The sequence below is a fragment of the Convolutriloba macropyga genome, chromosome 15 (assembly GCF_964194025.1).
Source record: "Convolutriloba macropyga chromosome 15, txConMacr16.3, whole genome shotgun sequence".
Classification (NCBI taxonomy): Eukaryota; Metazoa; Xenacoelomorpha; order Acoela; family Convolutidae; genus Convolutriloba; species Convolutriloba macropyga.
Window position 1 is genome coordinate 30,338,286 of NC_134482.1, and position 23,833 is coordinate 30,362,118.

At 36.7% G+C, this 23,833-nt stretch overlaps 2 protein-coding genes across 2 annotated transcripts in view; one reads left to right on the plus strand and one right to left on the minus strand.

Annotated features, from left to right (window-relative positions):
• The window catches only part of LOC142354145 (spectrin alpha chain, non-erythrocytic 1-like), a 201,999-nt gene that overhangs the window by 94,264 nt on the left and 83,902 nt on the right, over window positions 1-23,833 (minus strand). Inside the window, exons 9-11 of the mRNA XM_075406411.1 lie at window positions 6,541-6,564; window positions 4,904-5,084; window positions 4,105-4,290 (exon numbers count right to left, since the gene is read on the minus strand). Coding sequence (XP_075262526.1) covers window positions 4,105-4,290; window positions 4,904-5,084; window positions 6,541-6,564 — 391 coding nt within the window. The remainder of the gene's footprint in view (window positions 1-4,104; window positions 4,291-4,903; window positions 5,085-6,540; window positions 6,565-23,833) is intronic.
• On the plus strand, window positions 9,564-21,830 carry LOC142354641 (uncharacterized). Its single transcript, XM_075406977.1, has 3 exons — window positions 9,564-10,486; window positions 10,885-11,277; window positions 20,719-21,830. Exons 1-3 carry the CDS (start codon window positions 9,942-9,944, stop codon window positions 21,677-21,679), a joined length of 1,899 nt encoding a protein of 632 aa, XP_075263092.1. The 5' UTR covers window positions 9,564-9,941; the 3' UTR covers window positions 21,680-21,830.

A 23,833-nucleotide genomic window follows, 5' to 3' on the forward strand; every position in this document is an offset into this window, starting at 1 on the left:
GGAAGTGCACACCCAAAAACCACTAACACAATCTTTGTAGACTGAAAAGGGGGCTAATTCCACTTCAACTTCCGTTGAGAGTGCTCTGTAAATAAAACTTTGCCGTTTTTTGTTAACTTTATTCGTTGATTATCAAAAACGCAGCATTTATTTTTGATTTTTTAACTAACAAAATATCTAAATCAATGGCATTCCAAAAATTAAATATTCCTAATGGACAATCAAAATTAGCAGGACTAGTTCTGTACTAATTTTGGACCGCTACAATCCAAAATTATTTCGGATTGTCGTCAGTCGGTTTTCTATAAAAAAAACTCGATCTTTTTTATATTACTTAAATAACAGAACATTTCAAATCAAAGCTCACTAGTGATAGGTCCTATTAGCTTCCTAATTAACTTGAATTTAAATTATCTAGTTGATTGCTTGAAAGCTTATGGTCCTTTTGACTTTTAAAATATTTGATTTTTAAATAGAAAATGGCTGATTGAAATCTGCCTCCATTTTTCTCTTAATTTGGTCAACTTGTAGCTTAGTGCCAGCAATCAAAGAGTGCTCCTTCTTTCTGCAGAATTTAAATTTAGTCTTTAATGAGGTTTTACGCCTTAAGTTATTGTGTTCTGGCTTTGATACGACTAGATTTCACAATTTTTTTTTTCAAATTTTTAGGTATTTGCTCATTTCTCATGTTTTATAGTTTTGTCAAATTATCACGTTATTTTCAGTTCATATATCACATTTTTTGCGTTCAAAATAACGCACAATTGATATTATTTAAATCCTTAAAGATATAGACTGTGGTTCTTTACGGCTTCGACAGTACTTTCGAAGAAATTAATTGAATTTTTTAATTTTGTCCTAACTGCGTTTTTACTTTGTATTTTTAGTCGTATTTAATTTCCTGTACAATGACTCGTTTTGATTGTATTTTCTCGGAATAGTACATGAGCCAATGTTCTGATATTAGAAGATAGATAGTGGTTTTCATGACTTTGAAAACAATTGTTTTCAAAATGAAGAAAAAAAAACATTCCAACTTCGCAAATTTGTTCCTTTTTTTGTCTGTTTGTTACCTGGTCTCGTTAATTAAAAATTAAAATTGACATTTTTTGTCAGGGGAAGGTGTCAAAAGTGATTGGTGTCATAAAATCTAATGTTTTCAAAGAATTCTTTATGACTTTATTGGCTTCGACACGGGTTTTTCACAAAAAAAAAGTAAATTAAAAATTGATTTGTCATATTTAACGTTCTTTTTGTAGACGTAAGACTTGTTCTGGATAATTGCAGGTCTCAAGGGCTTCCTTTGGAAGAATAAATGAACCTATTCATTTTTTTCATTTTGTAATTGTGGCTTTCATGTCTTTGGAAATAAATTTTTCTCGATAAAAACAAGTATTACATAATCTTGCTCTTTTCTTTTCGGTCTAATTATTACCTATTTTCATTAATGAGCGGTCACATAATACATTTCAAGGGAAGGTTTCAAAAGGGACTGGTGTCATAAAAATTTAAAGTTTTAAGAGAATTCGTTATGACTTTACTGGCTTCCACACGGGTTTTTCACAAAAAAAAGTAAATGAAATTTTGATTTTTGTCATATTTGACGTTATTTTTGTAGACGTAAGACATATTCTGGATAATTGAAGGTCTCGAGGGCTTCTTTTGGAAGAAGGGACGAACCTATTCAAATTTTTCATTTTGTAATTAATGGCTTTTATGTTTTTGGAAATAATTTTTTTTCAAAAAAAACAAGTATTACATAATTTTGCATTTTTTTTTCATTTTTGTCTAATTGTTGCTTATTTTCATTAATGAGCGGCCGCATAATACATTATCGGTGTTCAACGACGGTGCAATTGAACATATTTTGGGAGCCAAATTATGGCTTTACGGCTTCCAAAGCATATTCTGGCAGGTTTTAATTGATTTTTAGTTTTTTGTCTATTTGTTGTTCATTTTATCACTGCATAAAAAATTGAATACCAAGAGTTCTTAATTCATATCTAAAGAAGCATTGGTAATTGTAAACCTATGGGATATTTTAGTAGATTCCTAATGGTTTTCATTACTTTGAAGTTAATTGTTTTTTTTTAAAAAAAAAGTCAGCGAATTTTCTAACTTTAAAGTTTCTGTTCTGTTTTGTCTAATTGTTGCCAAGCTTTATTATGAACTGGTGAATAACCATTTTTTCTGGTGAATTACAAATTATTTTGTTTTTTTAGTTTTTTTACGCTATTTTGACTTTGTTAATAATCTTCTTTTTTTAAAACGGACATAAATTTTTTGATGTAATGAATATTTGTTGTTGTTGTTTGATTTTGCCGTTCGTCTTCGTTCGCTTTCTTAATATCGGCAGATCTCATCAGTCTAATTTATCATTTTTTACTCAAATGAGCTATTTGCTTTGGAGGCTATCTTTTCGTTCATACACCAGTTTTTTTTTTGAAAAATACTTGAATTTTTTGTGTTTTTCCATCTGTTCCTCATTTGGTAGACAATTATGCCAAATTGTGGATTAGCGGGGTCGGAACTTTAAGTGCGATTGCACATTACCAAGCCGCCTGGTTTTTTCTAAATTCGCAGTGCTATTTGTTTAGTTTCTAATAACCGGGGAGGAAAATTTGTTCGAATTCTTAACCCACTCAAGACTCGCGAACTTCTCAATACATACACATTTGGATTCGGTTCTCAAAGTCCCTGAACTTAATATCACCTTGATATAGGTTAATCATCTATATCTTTTTTTATTCTTTTGCATATTCATTCGCTTAACTTTTGACATCAACCACTCATCTTAGTATACCCAACCTTTCTGGGGAAGATCACAAAATCAATTTAAATGAAAATGTTTAGTGTTATCAATTACAATGGAATATGCAAACAATTACACGGTTTTTGCCGCAATATAGAAAAACCAGAGAACTTACTCAAACTTAATCGACGTTTTAAAATACTCAGAAAACGTACTAAAATACTTTTTTTGAAGAGACGTAGCAGATATTCGATGGTATCTTTTTAATGAGTTCCATTTGCCAATTACACCACTCTTAGTGGATAAAAATTCAAAAGTTCTGAAAAAATTACGAATTTCAATACTTAACCGTATCAACCAGTACTAAGTTTTTTGAGCTACTGTTATTTTCGATTATATTTTTCCGGAGTACAAGAACCCCACGACAGTTTGGACAGTTGTAGTTAACAGTTTTTGGGTAGCGTTGCGCACAGGGTGGGAATTTGGGGAGGCGAAATTGAGGTGGGGTCTAACTCCCAGAACCAGTCTTCACACCGTAAAATTATATTTACAAAACAGATTCGGTGAATCAGTAAGCGTCTAGTAAGGTAAAAGGCTATAAGAGATCTAATACCCTCCATGCGTTACCTGTTAAATCCTTTTCTGAGGAATGACCAATTTTTCGTCTGACCAATCCTTGGTCAGACGAAAAATTGGTCAAGCAAAAAATTGCATGAAAGAAAACCCGACAAAAAATCGCATTAAAACATTTTTTTGGAGGGAGATTGTCAAGCGATGGAGGGGCGGCGGTCAATTTTGGGACAGCTGGACAAGAGGGGGTTCGTTTCGCCAGGTGAAGGAGCGTGGACAAAGGGAATGCTGGGGAGGGCTTAATGCACTCCGGGCTTTACCTGTTTATCCCGTTTGAGAACGAAAAGTCAAATATAATCGCCACAGATTTTGCTTTTGAGCAATTATTCATACCATAGGACCACAAAAATCTTGTTGACTAGAAGGTTTCCGAGAGCTGTTTTGATGTTCAAAGCACTCTATCTATCAAGGTTTTCAAGGCCGTAGTAAAGCACTGAATTGAAGTTGACTTTGACGAAACCTTTATAAGCTACCGTAGAATACTCAATACGGCCACGTATTTCGTCGTAGAATTTTTGACAAAAATGAGCACGATTTTTTTCTAAAAATTATACGGTGTCGTACTACCGCTTTACAGTGCTTTCTAAGTCTTGTCAACTCGGGTAAGCACATATTTTTTGAAAGGGTACATCTGGTGGTAGTAAATCACACATTCGAAATGTGAACACTCAGGAATAATAATTCTAGAACAACAAATTCTAGAAGTTTCTAGAAGGACTTACCTTTAGATTGACGTATCGCTTCTGCAAGCTGTCCTGTCTATTCTTGATAGTATCTCTGTCAAAGTGTTCAGCGTCATAGAATGCCTTGGACATAGAATACATCCGTTCGAGAGTGTCTCTGTGTACTCTGACGTCATCTTCCATCATCTGGTGGTGCTTCATCAGTTTTGCACACGAGGCCAGATCCTTTAAACAGAAAATGTTTAAAAAAAAACCAGAAAACACTTGAATTTCAATGTCAGATACATGATACAGTGGCAATGGGAGTTTATATTATGAACAACTACAGCGAATTCCCGGATTAAAATTGCGGTTGAAAATGACATTTCTATAATGGAACTGTTGGACTGGTGGAATTCGTTTCCTTCCCCCGTGCATAAAATTTTTGATTTGATAACTATGTAGGGGGCGGGGGCTGTTTGTTTTAGCGTTGGATTGCATAGCATGTTATGAGGTGAAACTAGCCAGTAATATAAATGATTACCACTATAAGAGTGAAAGTGTGCTAATTAGGAATGGTCATATTCTACGAGTGGCAGACTTTCTGCTCTCTGAATGGAAGTTTGTGTAAGCTAGACTTTTGTTGCTAACCAATAAGTTTTTGTATGTGCGGTCAAAGGCGAAAGCATAAGAGCTCACAAGGAGCAATCTTGTTTTGCTGAGTTTTCAATCAAGATATTATTTTATCTAGTTAAATTCCGGAACCTTGATGGAGCAAATTTGACCCGCGTTCAAATAAAATCAACTTAAAATACCTATATCTTCGAAAAAAAGTTAAATAACTATATGATCCCCCAACCTTGCCGGGTTCCCTGACTTCTAGTTTGGCCTCAGTGTTGGACATCCACAGTTCCAGCTCCTCTGCCATCCGGAAGTACTTCTGGCCCTCTTCCGCCTCTGCTAACTTCGCCGCCCTGTCCTTCAATGCCTGGTTCAGTCTGGCTAACTGTGAGTCTAACTCGTCCAGTTTTGATTCGACGCTGCGAGCAAAAAAAGGCTTCGTTTATAAAAAAAAAGTTGCTTAGTTTTTCTGTTGGACCAAACGCCGAATGCAGCCAGGTTACTATGAAAAAAATTGGGGTGGATTCAAAATGTTAAAAGAATCTTGCAAATATGTTCATTCAAATATTACAAACATCTGGCAAGAAAAATGGAAGTAGCATGTGCTCCGCCTTGAAAAATTTCGTTCGCCAAATTTTTGAAAGACTTGAATCGATTTTCAAAGATTCTTGCGAAATTTTCAATGCTTTAGTTGCTGGGATTTCTTACGTTATTAATGGCGTTCAAAATTTGAAAAACTGCGGTAGTACTTAATATTAGCAATATGTATAGTAGTGGGAAATGATTAGACCTTATTGAGCATTTCGGTTCCTGTGCCAAATTTCACTCACAGAAATCTCGTAAGAATAGCGTTGCAGTGTGAAGATTCTTTGGGGGGGGGGGGGGGGGGGGTGGGGGATGCAGCTCAAATTACATCGGTATCAAAAAGGGCTGTAAAGATTTAAATGATATTAAATAATAATAATAATAATAATAATAGTAATAATAATAATATTAATAATAAAAATATTTATAATAATATTAATAATAATAATAATAAGAATAATAATAATAATAATAATAATAATAATAATAATAATAATAATAATAATAATAATAATAATAATAATAATACTAAAAATAATAATAATAATAATAATAATAATAGTAATAATAATAATAAAAATAATAATAATAATAATAATAATAATAATAATAATAATAATAATATAAATAATAATAATAATAATAATAATAATAATAATAATACTAAAAATAATAATAATAATAATAATAAAAATAATAATAATAATAACAATAATAATATTAATAATAATAATAATAATAATAATAATAATAATAATAATAATAATAATAATACTAATAGTAAAAATAGTAATAATAATAATAATAATAATAATAATAATAATAATATAAATAATAATAATAATAATTATAATAATAATAATAATAATAATAATAATAATAATAATACTAAAATTAATAATAATAATAATAATAATAATAATAATAATAATAATAATAATAATTATAATAATAATAATAATAATAATAATAAAAATAATAATAATAATAATAATAATAATAATAATAACAATAATAATAATAATAAAGTGCGAGACATTTTTTTATTGTCGTTCAATTCAGTCCCAATTTATCATCAAGTCCCCGCCCTGTAAGGTCAAATTGAAAAAGAGTTACGGACAATGAACCCTTTGAGTTTCAATTCTAGGCAGATTCGAATTACTTTGACTTTACAATCAGTTATTTTCTGAAAGTCAATAAGCATTTTTTTTAATCATCATAATAAATAACATCGTATATCAATAGCATTCTATAACATATATGGAAAGCATAACTAGAACGAGATTTTACCTTCCGTAAGAAGGCTGCAACTCCCTGAAACAAAACAATTTGATTGGCCCTTTCATTGAAAAATATTTTTGAATACGTAAATTTGAAGTTCTTAGCGAAAGTTACTAGTTGCAACTAGTTAAATAATTAAATACCAATGAAAAATATGTTCTCTTTTTTTAAAATCTGCATTTCTAAAAAATTTGTGGTTACTGACTTCAACCTATCGTTATAGATGCGATAATTTTAACTATACGTAACAGAGAAAGAAAACTGATTCTGCAGACTTCGTCATTTTCATCGAGATTGACGCGAAAGAGAGAATGCACAAACATTTTTTGTTAAGAATGCTTAAAAACATTAAGTTCAGTTGCCACATAAACTATCGAAAGACTAACAAAATTTCTTCACGGGTCCCCGAAAGCTATTTAAATTTAAAAAAAAACGTTAATCACTGCAAACCTTTCTCTGAGTGCATATAAACAGTAGTTTAATATTCAATACTGCCGTTGACATTGGCAATTGTCTGACCAATTTCGTGTATTTCAATGTGCTTCGATTTCGAAAAAAGTCTCAAATTTTGCTCTTTGATCGTCAAGTGGAGTGATGATTGTGGTAGTTTTTCAATGACATCAGTCTGAAAAATTTTCGATAACATAAACTTAGAAGACTAAAATTGAATTTTCTATAATCTTTAAAGCAAAAACTTCAATAGTGAATTTGCTGAAATCCTCTATAAATCAGACTTTTCTGTTGTGAACAAATGTTTTAAAAAGAAAAACTCAAAAACGGCTGTATCTCAAAGCATCAACAGAGGCTTTGTCAACAGTGATCTTGCGGTATTAAAATATCTCAATGAAGGGTCGAGGTCAAAAAAACAATGCCACCATTTTGTCCATTTGTAATTATCGGCAAAAAATTAGTTTCAGTTCTGTTGCAGTCAAGATCTTTTATTATAGCAAGGAAGTTTTCGATAGGAAAATTTGGCTCAGTTTGTTCAAAATGAGTTGGTTATTTAACCTGCTCGATACTAATGTTAGACTTGCAACTGCTAGTCAATTCTTCAAGTATTTGCGATTTATCTCCAAACGAGGCCAAACTTGCAAATAGGTGCAAAGTATTATTTAGCTTGCAAAAAGTTGCAAGGAATGGGCCTAGTTGGTTCCAACCAAGCGCTCTTAATTAGGAACTGTGGTTACTGTCCTAAAATTTTCCGAAGTTTGCCTCATTCAATTTGGAAACACGTAAAAGACACAGTGCGGGAAATATGTGTGATAAGAATCATCATATGGTGCCAATTTAAAACAAAAGGAAAAAAAGAATTCTAAATCAGTTCAAACTATTTGTCAAAACTAATACATTAGATTACAAAATTTTCAAATTATCTGAAAAACATTTGAAAACTTGACATTAAAGTTAAACTGGGGATATTCATTATTTGGCAACCTGGAGTCCTCTTACTTGAATTTTGAACTCACAATTTTTTGAATGCTCTATTGTCCATGAATTATTAATATTTTCCATCTACAATAACAACTATCTGCTTTAAATTCCACTCGAGTACCATAACCATATTACGGGCCATTTCTCTCTCTCTCTCTCTCTCTTTCTCTCTCTCTCTCTCTCTCTCTTTCTTTCTTTCTTTCTCTCTCTCTCTCTCTCTCTCTTTCTCTCTCTCTCTCTCTCTCTCTCTCTCTCTCTCTTACATACACACACACGCACACACACAGAAACACACGCCAGCACACACCCAACAATGCAGACACGCACCAACAATTAAAAACATGAACACGCACAGACACTAGACAAAAACACCCACCCATCCGCCAATGCACCCACAAAAACACGGGCACAAATGCACACGCACACGCATAACACGCATAGGAGCACTTTAAAAAAATTTCTGGATAAATTTTTCTGCAACCTTTGCAGGTAGGCAAAATTGCAGATAACAATACTTACAAAATAATCTGCAACAAAATATACGTGCACTTTACTTAGAATACGTTACCTAGAATTTACCAGCAAACTTAAACAACAATATTATATTAGGTATGTAGATTTTGACGTGAAAAAACATTCAAAAACTCTGATTGAAGTTTAGATAATATTTCTCAATGGATGATTGGAATGATACAAAGAAAGTCCGAGCATACACAGTCAATTGTATGCTCACACACGGGTGAAAGGCTCACATAGACTATGATGCTTGCACATGTACATGCGGATTCACTTTTCTATACATAGTCGTACATATGCTTAAAAAGTATGCACTTATTATTTTTTTTTAAATCTGCAAACATGTAAATTAAACTAACCACTTGGTTAATGTTACATGTTAGAAATTTATTAATCAAACATTATTATATGCATATACGCACCCATATTTATGCTCCTACAATACGGCATCCCTTAAAGGCACTTAAATATGCTCTCCCTCTCATACACACACAACTACATGCACATCCTTACCCAAACGCACTTAACACACACTTTTGAACTATTGATTTATTCCAAATTGAAATCTATAATGAAATTAATTGTGAAAAAAAAATCAATGCGAGCAAGCGGAAAATCACAAATTTGTTTTCATGTACAAAACAATTTTGAAATTTTGCCAGATCGGTTCAGTTTTTAAGAGTTTTCGAATGATATCATTTTTAGTTCTCTAAGAAAAAGATTAAAATCAACCACAGTCGTCATAGCAAGAAATAGTTCCCCTGGGTTTCGAACTGAAATTGATTGGAGAGATAATTTGTCAAATCTTTTTGGATCGAATCTAGAATGATCGATTTGATTTTTTGCCCAATTAAAAACAACAAGTCTGGGCTAAATTTCGGACAAAATTGAGAATAATGCAGAGAAGAAACACAAAATTGTGTGACATTTCTGCTTCACACACAATCTATCATCTTCTTAAGTTTTTACTAAAACTAGTATCAAGAAAACGAAGTAATCCGATCAATTCAACAAAAACGAACAAAACTGCTCTTTGAAAACAGAATTGCTTCAAAGTTTTTTAGAAAAAAGTCTCTGTCGTCGATTATGATTTGTTAGATATTTCTGAGATATTGTTCGATCGGTCATTCAATCTGTTGTTTGCATATAGCCGTGCAGCTTTTGTTTTTAGTATAAAATTCTTTGCTTCAAACAATCTTAATGTCATGTCTATTTTGTTTGAAGTGCCGATTTTTTTATGCTCTACGCTCGGCTTGAGAAAATTATTTAGCATTGTAAGCGTGAATACATTTTTCGCATTCTTAATTCTTCTATTACTATTTTTTTGTTTTCTTCAAGCTCAAAAAGTTTCTTCGCAACAATACTATAATGTATACTAAAGTTAGTTGATTTAAAATTATATTAGTTATACAAAATTAAAGGTAAGTTTACGTTACAAACTTTTATAACAAAGAGTAATAAAAATGACAATAAGTGCCGAAAAATTAGCCGATGCTCTGGTTAAAAAGCTTGAACTTTTCATTGACCAGGACAGAGTAAATGAAACGGGAAAGTTATTGCGAGAAATTGACAACAAATCTAAACGAAACGTTACCATAAGCGAAGCTTTACTGGATCACAAAATTCTACCTCTTATTTTCAAAATTCTTGATACGGAAAACCTTCAAGCTGGTGTTAAACAGCGATCTTTAGGAATTTTAGTTAACCTTACTTGTGGTTTAGACAAAGGGAAAAATTTATTACTTCAGCATGGAGTTATAACCAAATTATTAACCAGCTGGTTTAAGTTGGAGCAAGACGCAACTTGTCGAAAATGGTGCACCGCAATTTTAGCAAATGTGGCAACAGTTTCGGAAGCAAAGAAAACTTTAGTGGAGGGCGGAGGCGTTCGATTCCTGGTGGAAGTTTTGGCGGATTCGAATGAGAGTGAGATCACGCGTGGAATTTCAGCTATTGTTTTGATAAACCTGATGAACGAAATACGGGAAGCGTCTTATGAAGCATTTAGGCACTAATTTGTTTCCCGTTCTATAAATTTCTTAGAAGACAGTTTGACAATTTAGTATAATTGACATTGTAATTTTTTTTGAAAAACTGCAAAATTACGGCAGATTTCTATTTTTGTAAAATGAAGATTGTTTCTATCAAAAAACCTCATTCCTTATCCTCCCCACTACCCCCCCCCCCCCCCCAAAAAAACAGCAATTAAGCACAAAAAGTTTTCTATAATTTTCTAATTACGATTGTGTTGGGGACGGGGAAGTTGGTTCCGGAAAAATAGACAGAACATTTTATTGCTTATTTGTAGATAAAATAACTGTCAAAAAGAACAGACAATGGTCCTAATACATATTATTGTAGAAATATTGATAAGTTAAAAATAACTGGAAACAATTCTGACAACAGTCGTGGAATCTGTCGAGGATTACTTGAAGTCTTGCAACTTGACCAAAAAGACTGTCAAAACAACGCCCCATGTGCCATGGACATCGTGTTATCTAGAATACCAGAGGCCAGAATTTATTATATAGAACACGACGCCTACAAAATTCTGGCTAATTTTTTGATCACGAAAAAGGAAAAATTGTCTCTGGAAACGTTGATACATGTGATATCCTGTATAGTACAAATGGCTGTTGCTGATGAAAATGATTTGGTTTTAAAGTTTCTTTTGGAGATAAATTTTAGAGAGACTTTGGAAGCGATTGTTTATGAAGAGAGAAGCTTTTTGGTGGAAAAGTTGGATTCGAGAGGCAACATTAACTGGCTGATTGAAAGTTTGAAAGAAAAGCAGTTGACGTAAGTAAACTCCAGTATAGTACTCGAGAAATAGTTATAACTTATTATTTATAATATATATAATAAGTTATAGTATAATCGAGTTATTAAAACTTTTCTTTTCAACTAATCGAATCTTGGATCATCAAAACTCTGCCCAGGTTGAGGTGCCATACGGAAGTGACCTCTGATCATCCGATGTCCAACGCACACGGTGTGTTCCCAGACCATAATTACAGGGTCTGGGTTTTGGTTCCGGATGGGAATGGTCTCATCATAGGTCACTTGCGGATGGGAATGGTCTGATCAGAGGCCGCTTCCGAATGGGAATGGTCTGATCAGAGACAGTTTTGAGCGCACATTTAGCGCACACGGTGTTTTGAGGGCACATTAGTCTGATCAGAGGTTACTTCCGTCTGGGATGGTCTGTGTAACGGCTGCTCTCCTATCAAAGTCAAGGAAAACTTTACACCGCCCAGTTCGTTTCAGCGGTTTCAAATCTGTCCGGATATTGTGTTTTTGCAGTTAACTTTTGTGAACTGTATTATCCGCTATACTGTAGAATACCGTTGCATTACTTGTTGCTCAAATACTCTTGATAACTGATCGCTCAGCTTTGCTGTATGACAAACTTGTTTCTCTCAGAATAACAAAATAATTCAAATTGAAACGATCAAATTTGGTTGAGTTTTCGTTAATAACTCAAGTTATAAATCGAATTTCGGAAATCCCGCTTCGAAAAGTTGTAGCCCTATAACTTGGCTAAGACTCTGCAAAATTTCAACCTGCTGCCGTTAGCAGTTGTAAAACAGGGCCTTTTACCCGTTGCAAATCTGACGATATTAATAATTTTCTTCTAACTTTAATGTTAGCAAGTCTCTCTATTGGTTTCAATAACACCAATTTCGAACTAGAGTAGGCTTCGTTAAAGCCAGTAAGAGAAACTGACTTTATGCTTTGCACAAAGTTTCTCTTACTTAGGAACTTCGTTCCTCAGAAAGAAAGTTTTGAGAATATCAAAGTTAATTCTCTTTTCACAAGTCAAAGTAAAGTTAAAACTGTACAATCACTAATATGATCTACAGAAACAAGACACGATAACAAGTAATTTACCGCTCAAGAAAGTGTGCTTCAATACGCACTGTATGTCAGTTTAATATAACCAAAATTGCAAGTTTCTTCTGATTTTTGGTAGTTTTTCAAGCTCTATTTATACTGCCGTACATGTCAAAATTGCATCTCTGATTGGTGGTAGATTACAATGTCGTAAGATTCTCTGAATGCACTGAAGTTGGGGTTCGGGATACCTTATACGGTGCCCCGCACTCTCTGAATTAGTATAAAAATCGCAAAATTCATCGAATCTAGCTTACCAAGTTGGGTATCTCTTGCTCCGTTTGAGCTAAATTTGTGCGATTTTGAACACTTGAATACGTGGCAATAATTGCGTAATTAAAATTTGAGTTTCTGTTTCACTTCATATATGACGATTACGTACTAATAATAGTTGCTAAATATAAATGTTGAACAAAATGAACAAATCCGTTTGGCTTCAATAGAATGTAGCATTAAATTTCGCTTGTCACGTTATTCTAGCTTTAAGGCATGAAATGGCCTTGAAGCCCTATTCATTTTGATTTCTGAGTTGTTAAGCTCAGCCGCAAAATCGCCGGCCCTGTTTTCTATCGCGAAAACATCTTTTCCAGGTAGTACTGGGGCGAGCTTTACTACTGGTCTCTTGCACACTCCGTCGTTCGTACGAACTATCGCTGATCGAATCACACCGTCAGACCCATCGATGGTCTCCGTAACTCGACCTAGGTTGTAATATCCACGCTTATCGCTGTCTTCGACCAACCAAACGAGATCGCCTTCTTTAAGGATTTCATTCGCCGTAGATCGCCATTTTTGCCGATTATTCAGAGTTGGCAGATATTCTTTACGAAATCTGTCCCATATGAGATTTGTATATGCTTGAGTTTGTCGAAAGAGCTTCCGATGATCAACAAATTCTTCTGCGCATGGTAGATAGGGTAAGCAAACGTTCTTGTTGCCAAGCAAGAAGTGATTGGGGGTCAATGCTTCCAAGTCATTAACATCTGAACTGACTGGAGTCAAAGGTCTCGCATTCAAAGTCTGCTCAACGATGCACATCGTTGTTGAAAGAACGTCCTCGGTGACTGTTCTGTTTCCCAACACTGCGTACATTGCTTTCTTGCAACTTCTCACCAACCGCTCCCATACTCCTCCAAAATGAGGTGCTGCGGGTGGGTTGAACTTCCATCTGATTCCTTGTTGAATTAGATGTTCTTCGATCCCTTCTTTGTTCCATTCCGCAACGTACTCTGCAAACTCATTTTCAGCTCCAACAAAATTTGTCCCGTTGTCGCTGATGATCGCATTCGGTTTGCCTCTTCTAGCAATAAATCTCATTATTGCATTGAGACAACTATCTGTGTCCAACTTGGGTACCACTTCTATATGCACCGCTCTCATAGTTAGACAAGTAAAGAGACAACACCATCGCTTTTCGTTTCTTCGCCCAATCTTCACAATGAAAGGGCCAAAGTAGTCAACTCCAACATTTGTAAAGGCTGTTGAAGCATCTAACCGCTCTTCGGGTAGATCTGCCATGACTGGTGCTATCGTTTGTGCTCTGCCTTTTCTGCAGGTAATGCACTTGTTCTTGATTGATCTTAAGGCGTTTCGTATGCCTAGGATCCACATCTTCTGCTGAACAATGTTTCTTACATGCTCAGTGCCCTCGTGATGATTGTCCTTGTGCTCGTTTCGCAAGAATAATTCAACCGCGTGATGTTTCCAATGTAGCAAAATTGGATGCTTTGCATTGAAGTCCAACTGACTTTTGCCTATTCTGCCTTTGGCACGACTAAGTCTTTCTTCGTCTAGGAAGGGTGAGAATTGTAGGATTTTGCTGCCTTTTGGAATTTCCTTTTCAGCTTTGAGAGATTTCATCTCTTCACCAAACTGTTCTCGCTGTAGTAACTTGAAGATTGTTGCTTTTGCTTTTTCTCTTTCTTCAATGCTGACTACAAGTGTTGCTGGTTTGTGTTTGCTCGATGCTCGCTGTACGTATGCCACTGTATTCACTAGTCTGTTAAAGTTACTGAATCGTTCCCACTGAATAACAGCTTTCTTCTATCCAGCCTGTATCATGAAGACTGACGAGGGTATATTCTCTTCATCTGAGGCAAATATGAGGTTCACTTGCTGTGGCCATTCGCTTTCTGGTTGTTTCAACCAGGCCGGCCCAGTGAGCCACTCACTTCTCTTGAGTTCTTCAATGTTGATTGCTCTGGTGCCAATGTCCGCTGGGTTGTTGATACCGCTCACATGTTTCCACTGTGAAACATCAGTTGTATCTAGTATCTCAGCTACTCGATTGGCCACAAACACTTGTTGTTTGCGATGGGAACTGTGTATCCACTGCAATACCGTAGTTGAGTCTGACCAAAAACTGCAACTATTTATCTTCATTTCATGTTCCTTGACTATCTGTTCTTTCAACCTCACTGCCATGACTGCCGCTTGCAACTCCAATCGCGGTATTGAAAGATGTCTCATCGGTGCCACTCTGCATTTTCCAATGACAAATGCTAAGTCAGCTGAGTATTTTTTTGGTTGTGAACGTAGATAGGCCACTGCACAGATCGTGTCTTCAGATGCGTCAGCAAACACATGAAGCTCATTTTTATCCCTCTCTCTGTTGAAGTACCTTCTATCGATGCTTGTCTCAGCCACTATTGGAAGTTGTTCTTTCCATCTCAGGAATTCTTCCTCTTCACTGGGCTCCACTTCGTTGTCCCAATGTTGTCCATTCCTAGTCCAGATGTCTTTCAGAAGTCGTCTCATATGAACACTGAACGGAGCAAACAATCCGATCGGGTCGAATACTGAAGATACCAGTGACAGAATCTTCCTCTGGGTTATAGGTGCTTCAACTTCCTTGTTTGTACCTCTGCATACTTGAAGACTGTCATCAGTAACGGTCCATTGTAGTCCTAGCACTGAAGATCCCTCCGTACTGGGTTCCACTTCGACTTGCTTTGTGTTGCTGATTGACTTCAAGTCTTCTGGGATTGCTTTGGTAACTGCATCATTGTTGCTTATCCACTTCTTCAGTTCAAATCCATGTTGTGAGAGAAGAGGTTGTAGTTGGTTGAAGACTTCAATTGCTTCTTCCGGGGTTTCTACTGATTTGATGAAATCATCCATGTAGAAGTTGTTTTGTATTGCCTTGGTTGCTATTGGATACTCTTTTTCGTTGTCCAGTCCCACTCGCTTGAGAGCATAGTTCGCGCAAGTTGGAGAACTCTTAGCTCCAAATACTTGACGCTGATATTCGTATATCTGAACAGGTTCGTTAGTTCTTGGACGCCATAAAAACCTCAAACAACTTCTATCCTGTTCAGGAACTTGCACCTGTAGAAACATCGATTCGATGTCGGCTGTTAGGGCTATTGGTCCTTCACGGAATCTGAATATTGTTCCAATCAACCCATGTAGCAGATCAGGTCCTGCTAGTAGCTTATCATTTAGGCATACTTCTTTGTACTTTGAGGCAGCATTGCAAACACGTCTTACTTTGCCAGGCTTGTTCGGGTTTAGCACTGGATGATGTGGCAAATACCATTCTTTCCCGAAGGTGCCTTTCACTTCGGACTCGTCCAATATCTTTACGAATCCTTTTTCTACATCTGTATCTATTGACTGTTGATACAAATTCTTCAGGTTTGGGTCCCTTTCGAATCTTCGCTCAAGTGAGTAAAGCTGACCCAAGGCTGAGCTGAAATTGTTCGGTAGGTTTGGCTCTGGTTCACTCCACAGCATTCCCACTACATACCGCTCGCCTTTGAACTTTGTCGTACTCTCTAGCATCTTTTGTGCCTGCAGTTCCTTCTTTGACTGACTGACGACGTTGATTTTGGAAGCATAGGTTTCTATGTCCCACCAGGTTTGAATATTCTCTGCCACTTTCACATCTTCAGTGAAGGCGAAATGACAAACATTTTGTCTTCTTTTGCCCGTCATGGGTCCACTGACTACCCATCCTAGCTCTGTTAGAACGGCGAAAGGTTCACTTCGTGTTCCTATCTTATAGTCCAATGGGCGTTGTAGCTCATAAGCATCTTGACCAAGGATGATGCCAACTTCCATCAAGTTGAAGCTTTTGTTGGGTAAAACACTCAAGTGGTTGAAGCTTTGCTTCAGCTTGTCGTAGTTGTAGTTTGTGTTTCCCAAGGAGATTGACGGGTGTGCAAACGCTTCGATTGAATGCACCTTTGAATGTAGTCCCTTTATTTTGAGAGGAATCTTTTCTGTCTTCAGATCCTTCGTTCCGTGTATGCCAGCTATGTTGAGCGTCACATTGGTGCCTTGGGCTCGTAACTTCTCTTGCACACTTTGATCGATGAATGAAACCGTTGATCCACTATCGAGGAAAGCATATGTGTTCAGCCTGTTACCACCGCTCTGTATTGAGACAGGAACTATCTGAAGAAAGCTAGTAACTTCGTTACTCTGGTTGATTGTTGCTGCGCTTACGTTGACTGCATGATTGCCCTCGTCCATTTGGTTTTCTGAGTGTAGCAATCGGTTGTGCTTCTTGATGCATCCATTGATGCCGCACGTATTGACTTTACAATCTTTGATTGCATGTCCTTTGCCTAGACATCCGTAACATAAGCGTTGCTTTCTCACTGTTGCGTACCGATCATTGACACTCATATTCCTGAATAGTGGACAATTCCATATTTTATGAGTGCCATCAGCTAGCGGACAGTGATCGCTTTGCGTTTGTTTCGTTTCTTTCACGTTCGAACTTGCACTGAAGTTCGATGTTTTCGATAACCGTTTGTCTCTATTTGTGCCTCTTCGGTCTTCTTCTCTGCGCTCTCCCTTGAAAGCTGAAAACCCTTCGTGCACGAATGCTATCCTTGATAGCCATTTTTCAAACATAATCAGATCAGGCCAATCTTCATCTTTATCATCAACGTAGAACCACCACTTCTCTTTGAGAACTTGGGGTAGCTTATCTACTGCCATATACAGTGTCGAGCTTGATTGCAGATCACCAATCTGCTTGTACTCTTTGAGCACATTCACAAAGTTCGAAACAATAACTGAGAAACTGATCAGACCTGTTGAGTCGTGTGGTTTCACCTGACTTGCTTTGCGAAGACTCTCCAGTTGTGCATCAATGATCACATGAGGCCTTCCAAATTTCCTCTCCAGAATGCTCCATGCAGCACCATAGAACTGTCCAGAATAGCCCATTCCAGAGATTGCTGACCTTGCCTTGCCTGTCAGTAGAGTCTTCAGATGGCTCATCTTCTCTGAGTCTGGTATTGGTCGTTGATCCACTGTAGCAATGAACATACTAGACCACTCCGGCCATTCGAGAGGGTTTCCGTCGAAGTTGTTCAACTTCAGCTTTGGTAGGTTACTGCTACCTGCGTACTCAATGTTGTGTTGTAGTAGACCAGCTCTGGGGGAAACGTCTCGGTCTTCAACACTTGAGGATCGGTCTCGTAAACTGCGATATCGTGAGAAGTGACTTTGCCTGTTCACTTCAGGGGTTACTTCGAAGCCAGCTGTTGATCGATCTGGTGTTAGAAGGTTGTCGATTCTGCTGGCCCAGTCAGAGACATTTCTGTTCTTGGGGGTCCAGTTGAAAGCTGATTTGTCTCGAGCACCAGTTGATTGGGAACGAGCATCATCGTTTTCTAATGCCGTTCTCTTCACCTTGCTCTCCAGCTCACGCTCTTCCTCCAGCAGTTGATGCTTGGTTTCCAGTTCTTTCATTTGCATTTCCAGCTCTAGCCTCCTCCGCTCCAACCGTGCCTGTTCAAGTCGCATCTTGGTTTCGAACTCGATATCAAACTTCTTCATCCTTTCCTCGCGCCTTTGCTTTGCTGAAGATGTTTCCGAAACATTCTCCGTCTCTTGGCCACTTGCTGTTGCTCCATTTTGCACTGTTTGAGCAACTGGGCTGTCCGTTGGGTAGTTGTTGTGGCTCTCGCTGTCATCCACAGCTTGGGTTGCGTTGTTTTGCTCTGCACTCAATTCTGGTTGCGTGCCTTTGCTTATATATGAAAGCCAATGATAGTCCAAACTTGCTTTGCACTTCCTTGCTTCTTTCAGATGTTCTTCTACGAAATTTGTTTGGTAGGGCACAAGCTTGTTTCGACGCTGCAGTTGCTTGGGTATTTCTTCTTCTAGGCGGTGGAGAGTCTGTTGATAGAGGACCTTTAGTTTGTTGGGTCGATCTGAATCTTCAATAATTTTGTAGCCATTCCCTGTTTTGGTGTTGACTTCTTCTAATAAATCTTGGAGCTTCTTGTCGTACCGTTGTGCTGTTGATTGAAGCTCCTCTCTGCTGATTGTGTTAGGATTGCCTGATTGCCTTTTGCATTGCTTGCTCCTTTTAAGCGAGGTTAGTTCTTCAACGTAATTTGTGAAGTGCACTCGGAACTTTCGCTCTGCCTCACTGGTGTTGCGCTGTTGACTTATTTGATTCTCTTTGGGGGGCGCCTTCGGCACTCTCTTCATCAGATTGGACAGCAGTTTGCCTTCCACTGTCCGGGTCGGCGGACCAAATGTAACGGCTGCTCTCCTATCAAAGTCAAGGAAAACTTTACACCGCCCAGTTCGTTTCAGCGGTTTCAAATCTGTCCGGATATTGTGTTTTTGCAGTTAACTTTTGTGAACTGTATTATCCGCTATACTGTAGAATACCGTTGCATTACTTGTTGCTCAAATACTCTTGATAACTGATCGCTCAGCTTTGCTGTATGACAAACTTGTTTCTCTCAGAATAAGAAAATAATTCAAATTGAAACGATCAAATTTGGTTGAGTTTTCGTTAATAACTCAAGTTATAAATCGAATTTCGGAAATCCCGCTTCGAAAAGTTGTAGCCCTATAACTTGGCTAAGACTCTGCAAAGTTTCAACCTGTTGCCGTTAGCAGTTGTAAAACAGGGCCTTTTATCCATTGCAAATCTGACGATATTAATAATTTTCTTCTAACTTTAATGTTAGCAAGTCTCTCTATTGGTTTCAATAACACCAATTTCGAACTAGAGTAGGCTTCGTTAAAGCCAGTAAGAGAAACTGACTTTATGCTTTGCACAAAGTTTCTCTTACTTAAGAACTTCGTTCCTCAGAAAGAAAGTTTTGAGAATATCAAAGTTAATTCTCTTTTCACAAGTCAAAGTAAAGTTAAAACTGTACAATCACTAATATGATCTACAGAAACAAGACACGATAACAAGTAATTTACCGCTCAAGAAAGTGTGCTTCAATACGCACTGTATGTCAGTTTAATATAACCAAAATTGCAAGTTTCTTCTGATTTTTGGTAGTTTTTCAAGCTCTATTTATACTGCCGTACATGTCAAAATTGCATCTCTGATTGGTGGTAGATTACAATGTCGTAAGATTCTCTGAATGCACTGAAGTTGGGGTTCGGGATACCTTATACGGTGCCCCGCACTCTCTGAATTAGTATAAAAATCGCAAAATTCATCGAATCTAGCTTACCAAGTTGGGTATCTCTTGCTCCGTTTGAGCTAAATTTGTGCGATTGTGAACACTTGAATACGTGGCAATAATTGCGTAATTAAAGTTTGAGTTTCTGTTTCACTTCATATATGACGATTACGTACTAATAATAGTTGCTAAATATAAAAGTTGAACAAAATGAACAAATCCGTTTGGCTTCAATAGAATGTAGCATTAAATTTCGCTTGTCACGTTATTCTAGCTTTAAGGCATGAAATGGCCTTGAAGCCCTATTCATTTTGATTTCTGAGTTGTTAAGCTCAGCCGCAATAGTCTGATCAGAGGTTACTTTCGTCTGACACGGTCTGATCAGAGGTCAATTCCGGATGGCACCTCAACCTGGGTGATCATGACACTTTTTAGAATTGGAACATCTTAAATCAAGTCTAAGGTCTCATCCAGCCCCGAGTCTTGGTTTGGTCAAAAACGACTACTATATCCTTAAAATTTGCAAAGTTAGAGGGTAACTTAGAAAAATTGAATCTTGAAAATTCACGACGCATTTCTGCGCTCATAACAGAAAATGCCACACCAATTTTCTGTTAGTTTTAACAGTGCCTTTAAAGTGAGATATTTTTTTCAATTTTCCCACAGTTATTAATTAAGATTTTCTATTTACTATTGTGGCTTGTGATTGAAAAGTTCTCAAAAAATCTGAAGAAATCAAGATAATATATGAGAAAACAATGTTTGATTTTAAACTGATTCAATTTCCCTTTTTGTTTGCGGACATTTAGCAGTTCCCGCAAGAGCTCTTATCGAAAAACAAAAAGCAGTCAAGCTTTCTTCATCCGCCATTGAAACTTAATCCGAACGTTGTTAAGAATTAGAAAAAAACTTAATTTCGTACTCGTTCTGATTTTTTGTATATTCTCAGGGACTTTTCGCCTAGTGTCATCTTCAATATCAGCAAAAATGTTGACATAGACGGCGAGTTTGACTCCGAAACGGGCGTTGTTGAAAAATTGCGGGAACTAAGCCAAGATTTCACGCCAACTGAACAACTGGAAAACTTGGTTCAATGGATATTCGACACCTGTCGAGAGGACGAAACGGCCAGTCAAAACTTCGTACGCGACGGGATTCTTATCGAGTTGTTGAAACTTATCAACTCGCCAAGCCGAACCGTTAGAAAAGGTTCGGCAGCTATAATGGCAACTGTTACGCGAGAAATCGATGTCGGAATTACTTCATTTGTCGATTACGACGGCGTGTCAATTGTTATGCAAACAATACGCACGGAGGATGATTGCGTAATACGACGGCTTCTTGTTACGTCATTATCAAACTCACTGACCAATCAGATTGCAGCTGAACTTTTCGCCAACGACGAAGGTTTGAATCTGTTTTGTCACATCATGGAATCGGATAGCGATGCTGTATCCAGAAGCAAAGCCGCGAGGGGATTGGGTACTTTTATCAACCAATCAAATGAATTTGCAACTGCTGCTGTTGATTTAGGTTGTTGCGAAATACTAGTTGACATGTTGACGCATTCTAACCCAAAATGCCAAAACGCGGCCGCAAGAACCCTAGGGTTGATTATGTTCAAGACACCCAATGAAGCTATTGATCGAGTTATCCAGGCGGAAGGCGTCGAAACGATTCTTAAAGTCGTTGAAAACGAATCCTTGTCAGCCGATGAGAAACTTCCAGCTTCGTGGTGTTTGTGTCAACTAGTAGAACAACGTGAAAATGTCAAACAGTTATGCAAGGAACGTGAACAACTGTTGGCAATTCTCGAAAAACTTAGAGGTGATGAAAGGTATGATAAACAGGATCGGTCATTGCTCATGCAGAAACTGACTGCGCTTATAGAACTAATTAAGTCAAAGTAATCTAAACTTAGCTAATGTTCCACTAAATTTTCAAAGTTGCAGATGAAAGCATTGGATAATTTTGCCTTTATATGTTGTGTCTTTAATTTAACATATTTTGTTTTGAGTATGATACGTGATAACATAATGTGAACACTGAATGATTAATAAATAGTTTTCAAGTAAGTTATGAGCAGTACTGTACAAGCTACAACAGAAACACAGCCCAACTGCCAGGTAATCAAAATGTCGCCCAACTGCCAGATAATCAAAAGGTAGTATATTCATGTCAGCTGGCAGTGCTAAGAATTATGGGGGAGCGTTAAACAAGTTGAAGAAAAAATCAGAAAAGATTAATACATTAGAGTAAAGATATCTCGTTTTAACTCTGATGTGGTAGGGATTTTATTCGCTTGATCTTAATTACCACACTAGAGCTAAACCAATATTATTTACGCGACCTTAAGTAAGTGCTAGAATAAGTCTCACTAAATAAATGCTCACAATGTTCTTTGCTAATTTCCAATTCTATGTGTTTTTTGCTCAGAATAAAAATGATTAGATATAAAGATTAATTACGAAACAAATAGTAAAGATAGAGCACAATTGGGGGTAAATCCTACTTAAAAATATGGTGGGGAGTCTAATCTTAATCAAGTAATTATATCCATCTTACTGCTGGATGTAAATTTTACTCTAAGTTTGTTTCGCTATTAAATCGACAGACTTATAATTGCTTCAGTTATTCCCGCTTAGCGGAGGAGTAGAGTTTTCGCTCTTAGAGCAGAGAGAGAAAGAGAGAGAGAGAGAGAGAGAGAATTTTTTGAGTTGAATCAGAAGAGGCTTAAGTTGCGCTGGTTGAGTTGAGAAACCAATTTCCTTCAACAGCAAGTTCTAGGCTCGTGCGTGTTTAAACTTGAGTCAACACGACTCAAAAATCACAAGACATGACTAGCTCCGAATTAATTCCTAGGTCATTCGTGGAGCCGACTATTATTCTTCTTTAGTCATATATTCGTTTCAGACTTGCTGCGATGAAGAGCGGCCGGGATAGCTTCAGTATCCTTCACTTAATACGCGTATCAATAGCGGAGAGTGAAACAGCCGCAATGGCCTATTCAATAGTGTATTAAATAATACACAGCAGCATTTGGCCGTGAATAAGGTATTCTTTCACTCAACGCATTTCACGCAGCAGAGCTCTCTCTTAATATTCCGTCAGTTTAGACTAAGTCTAAAGTGTTCACAAAGTGGACGGTTAAATAATTATAAACACTCTGTAGTATCGGTAATTGCGGCGGCAATTATCCAAGTAGCAAAACTACAGCTCACCCCGGTTTATAGAAGAGAAAAATTGTGCTCTACCGTAAAAAATTTACATTTAAAGTAGAGAGAAAATAAACTTTTTCTTTACAAAGGTTTGTATACAATAATATGATAGACAAATTGATAGGAATGTTTACAATTACTGTTTAGTTCTGAGATAAATATGTACACATGTCATAAAACAAATTTGTTACAAAGGTATAACATAACAAAAATTTTGTTTCTCAAAGTTAGACGTACAAAAAGTACAAAGTAATAGTTACATACGAATTGGTTACGCGATTAGCAAATGAGAAGAGCTTTGGGATTAATTTAGTATAAACACACAGATTATAAAATTGTTATACTCACTTATGTTGCATCTTCTTTATCTCAGCTCTCAGATTTTTAGTTCTGAGGCAAGTAGCTGGTTTGCCTCAATTAGAGTTTTCAATTTTTTACCAACTCTGTCTGCTGTCGGTCAGTTATTTTTACAGTCTGAGAAGATATAAAAAACTGTCTTCTCAACTGCTCCTTATCGTTTTGAGCAGTCTGTGATGAGATCTCCAGTCGACTCATTTTCGATTGTATGTCCATCAATGCATTCTCGGATTGCCAAAGTTGCTGTCTGAACTCAGAGTTCTCAATTGCAAGTCAGTCTTCATCGCTGGGTGTTTCCTCTGAATGGTAATTATAGAGATTTGGAAAGGCAGTGAGGGATTCGAAGGAGAAAGTTGATCGAACTTGCAGGATCTTTTTGACGACTGCGTATATTCGCTCGTTTACGTTGCGAGATCGAAGTCTCCATTCATTCAATGTTTGCACAAAGGAAACTTTTGTCCTGACCAGTAATACATCGGTGGGTACCAA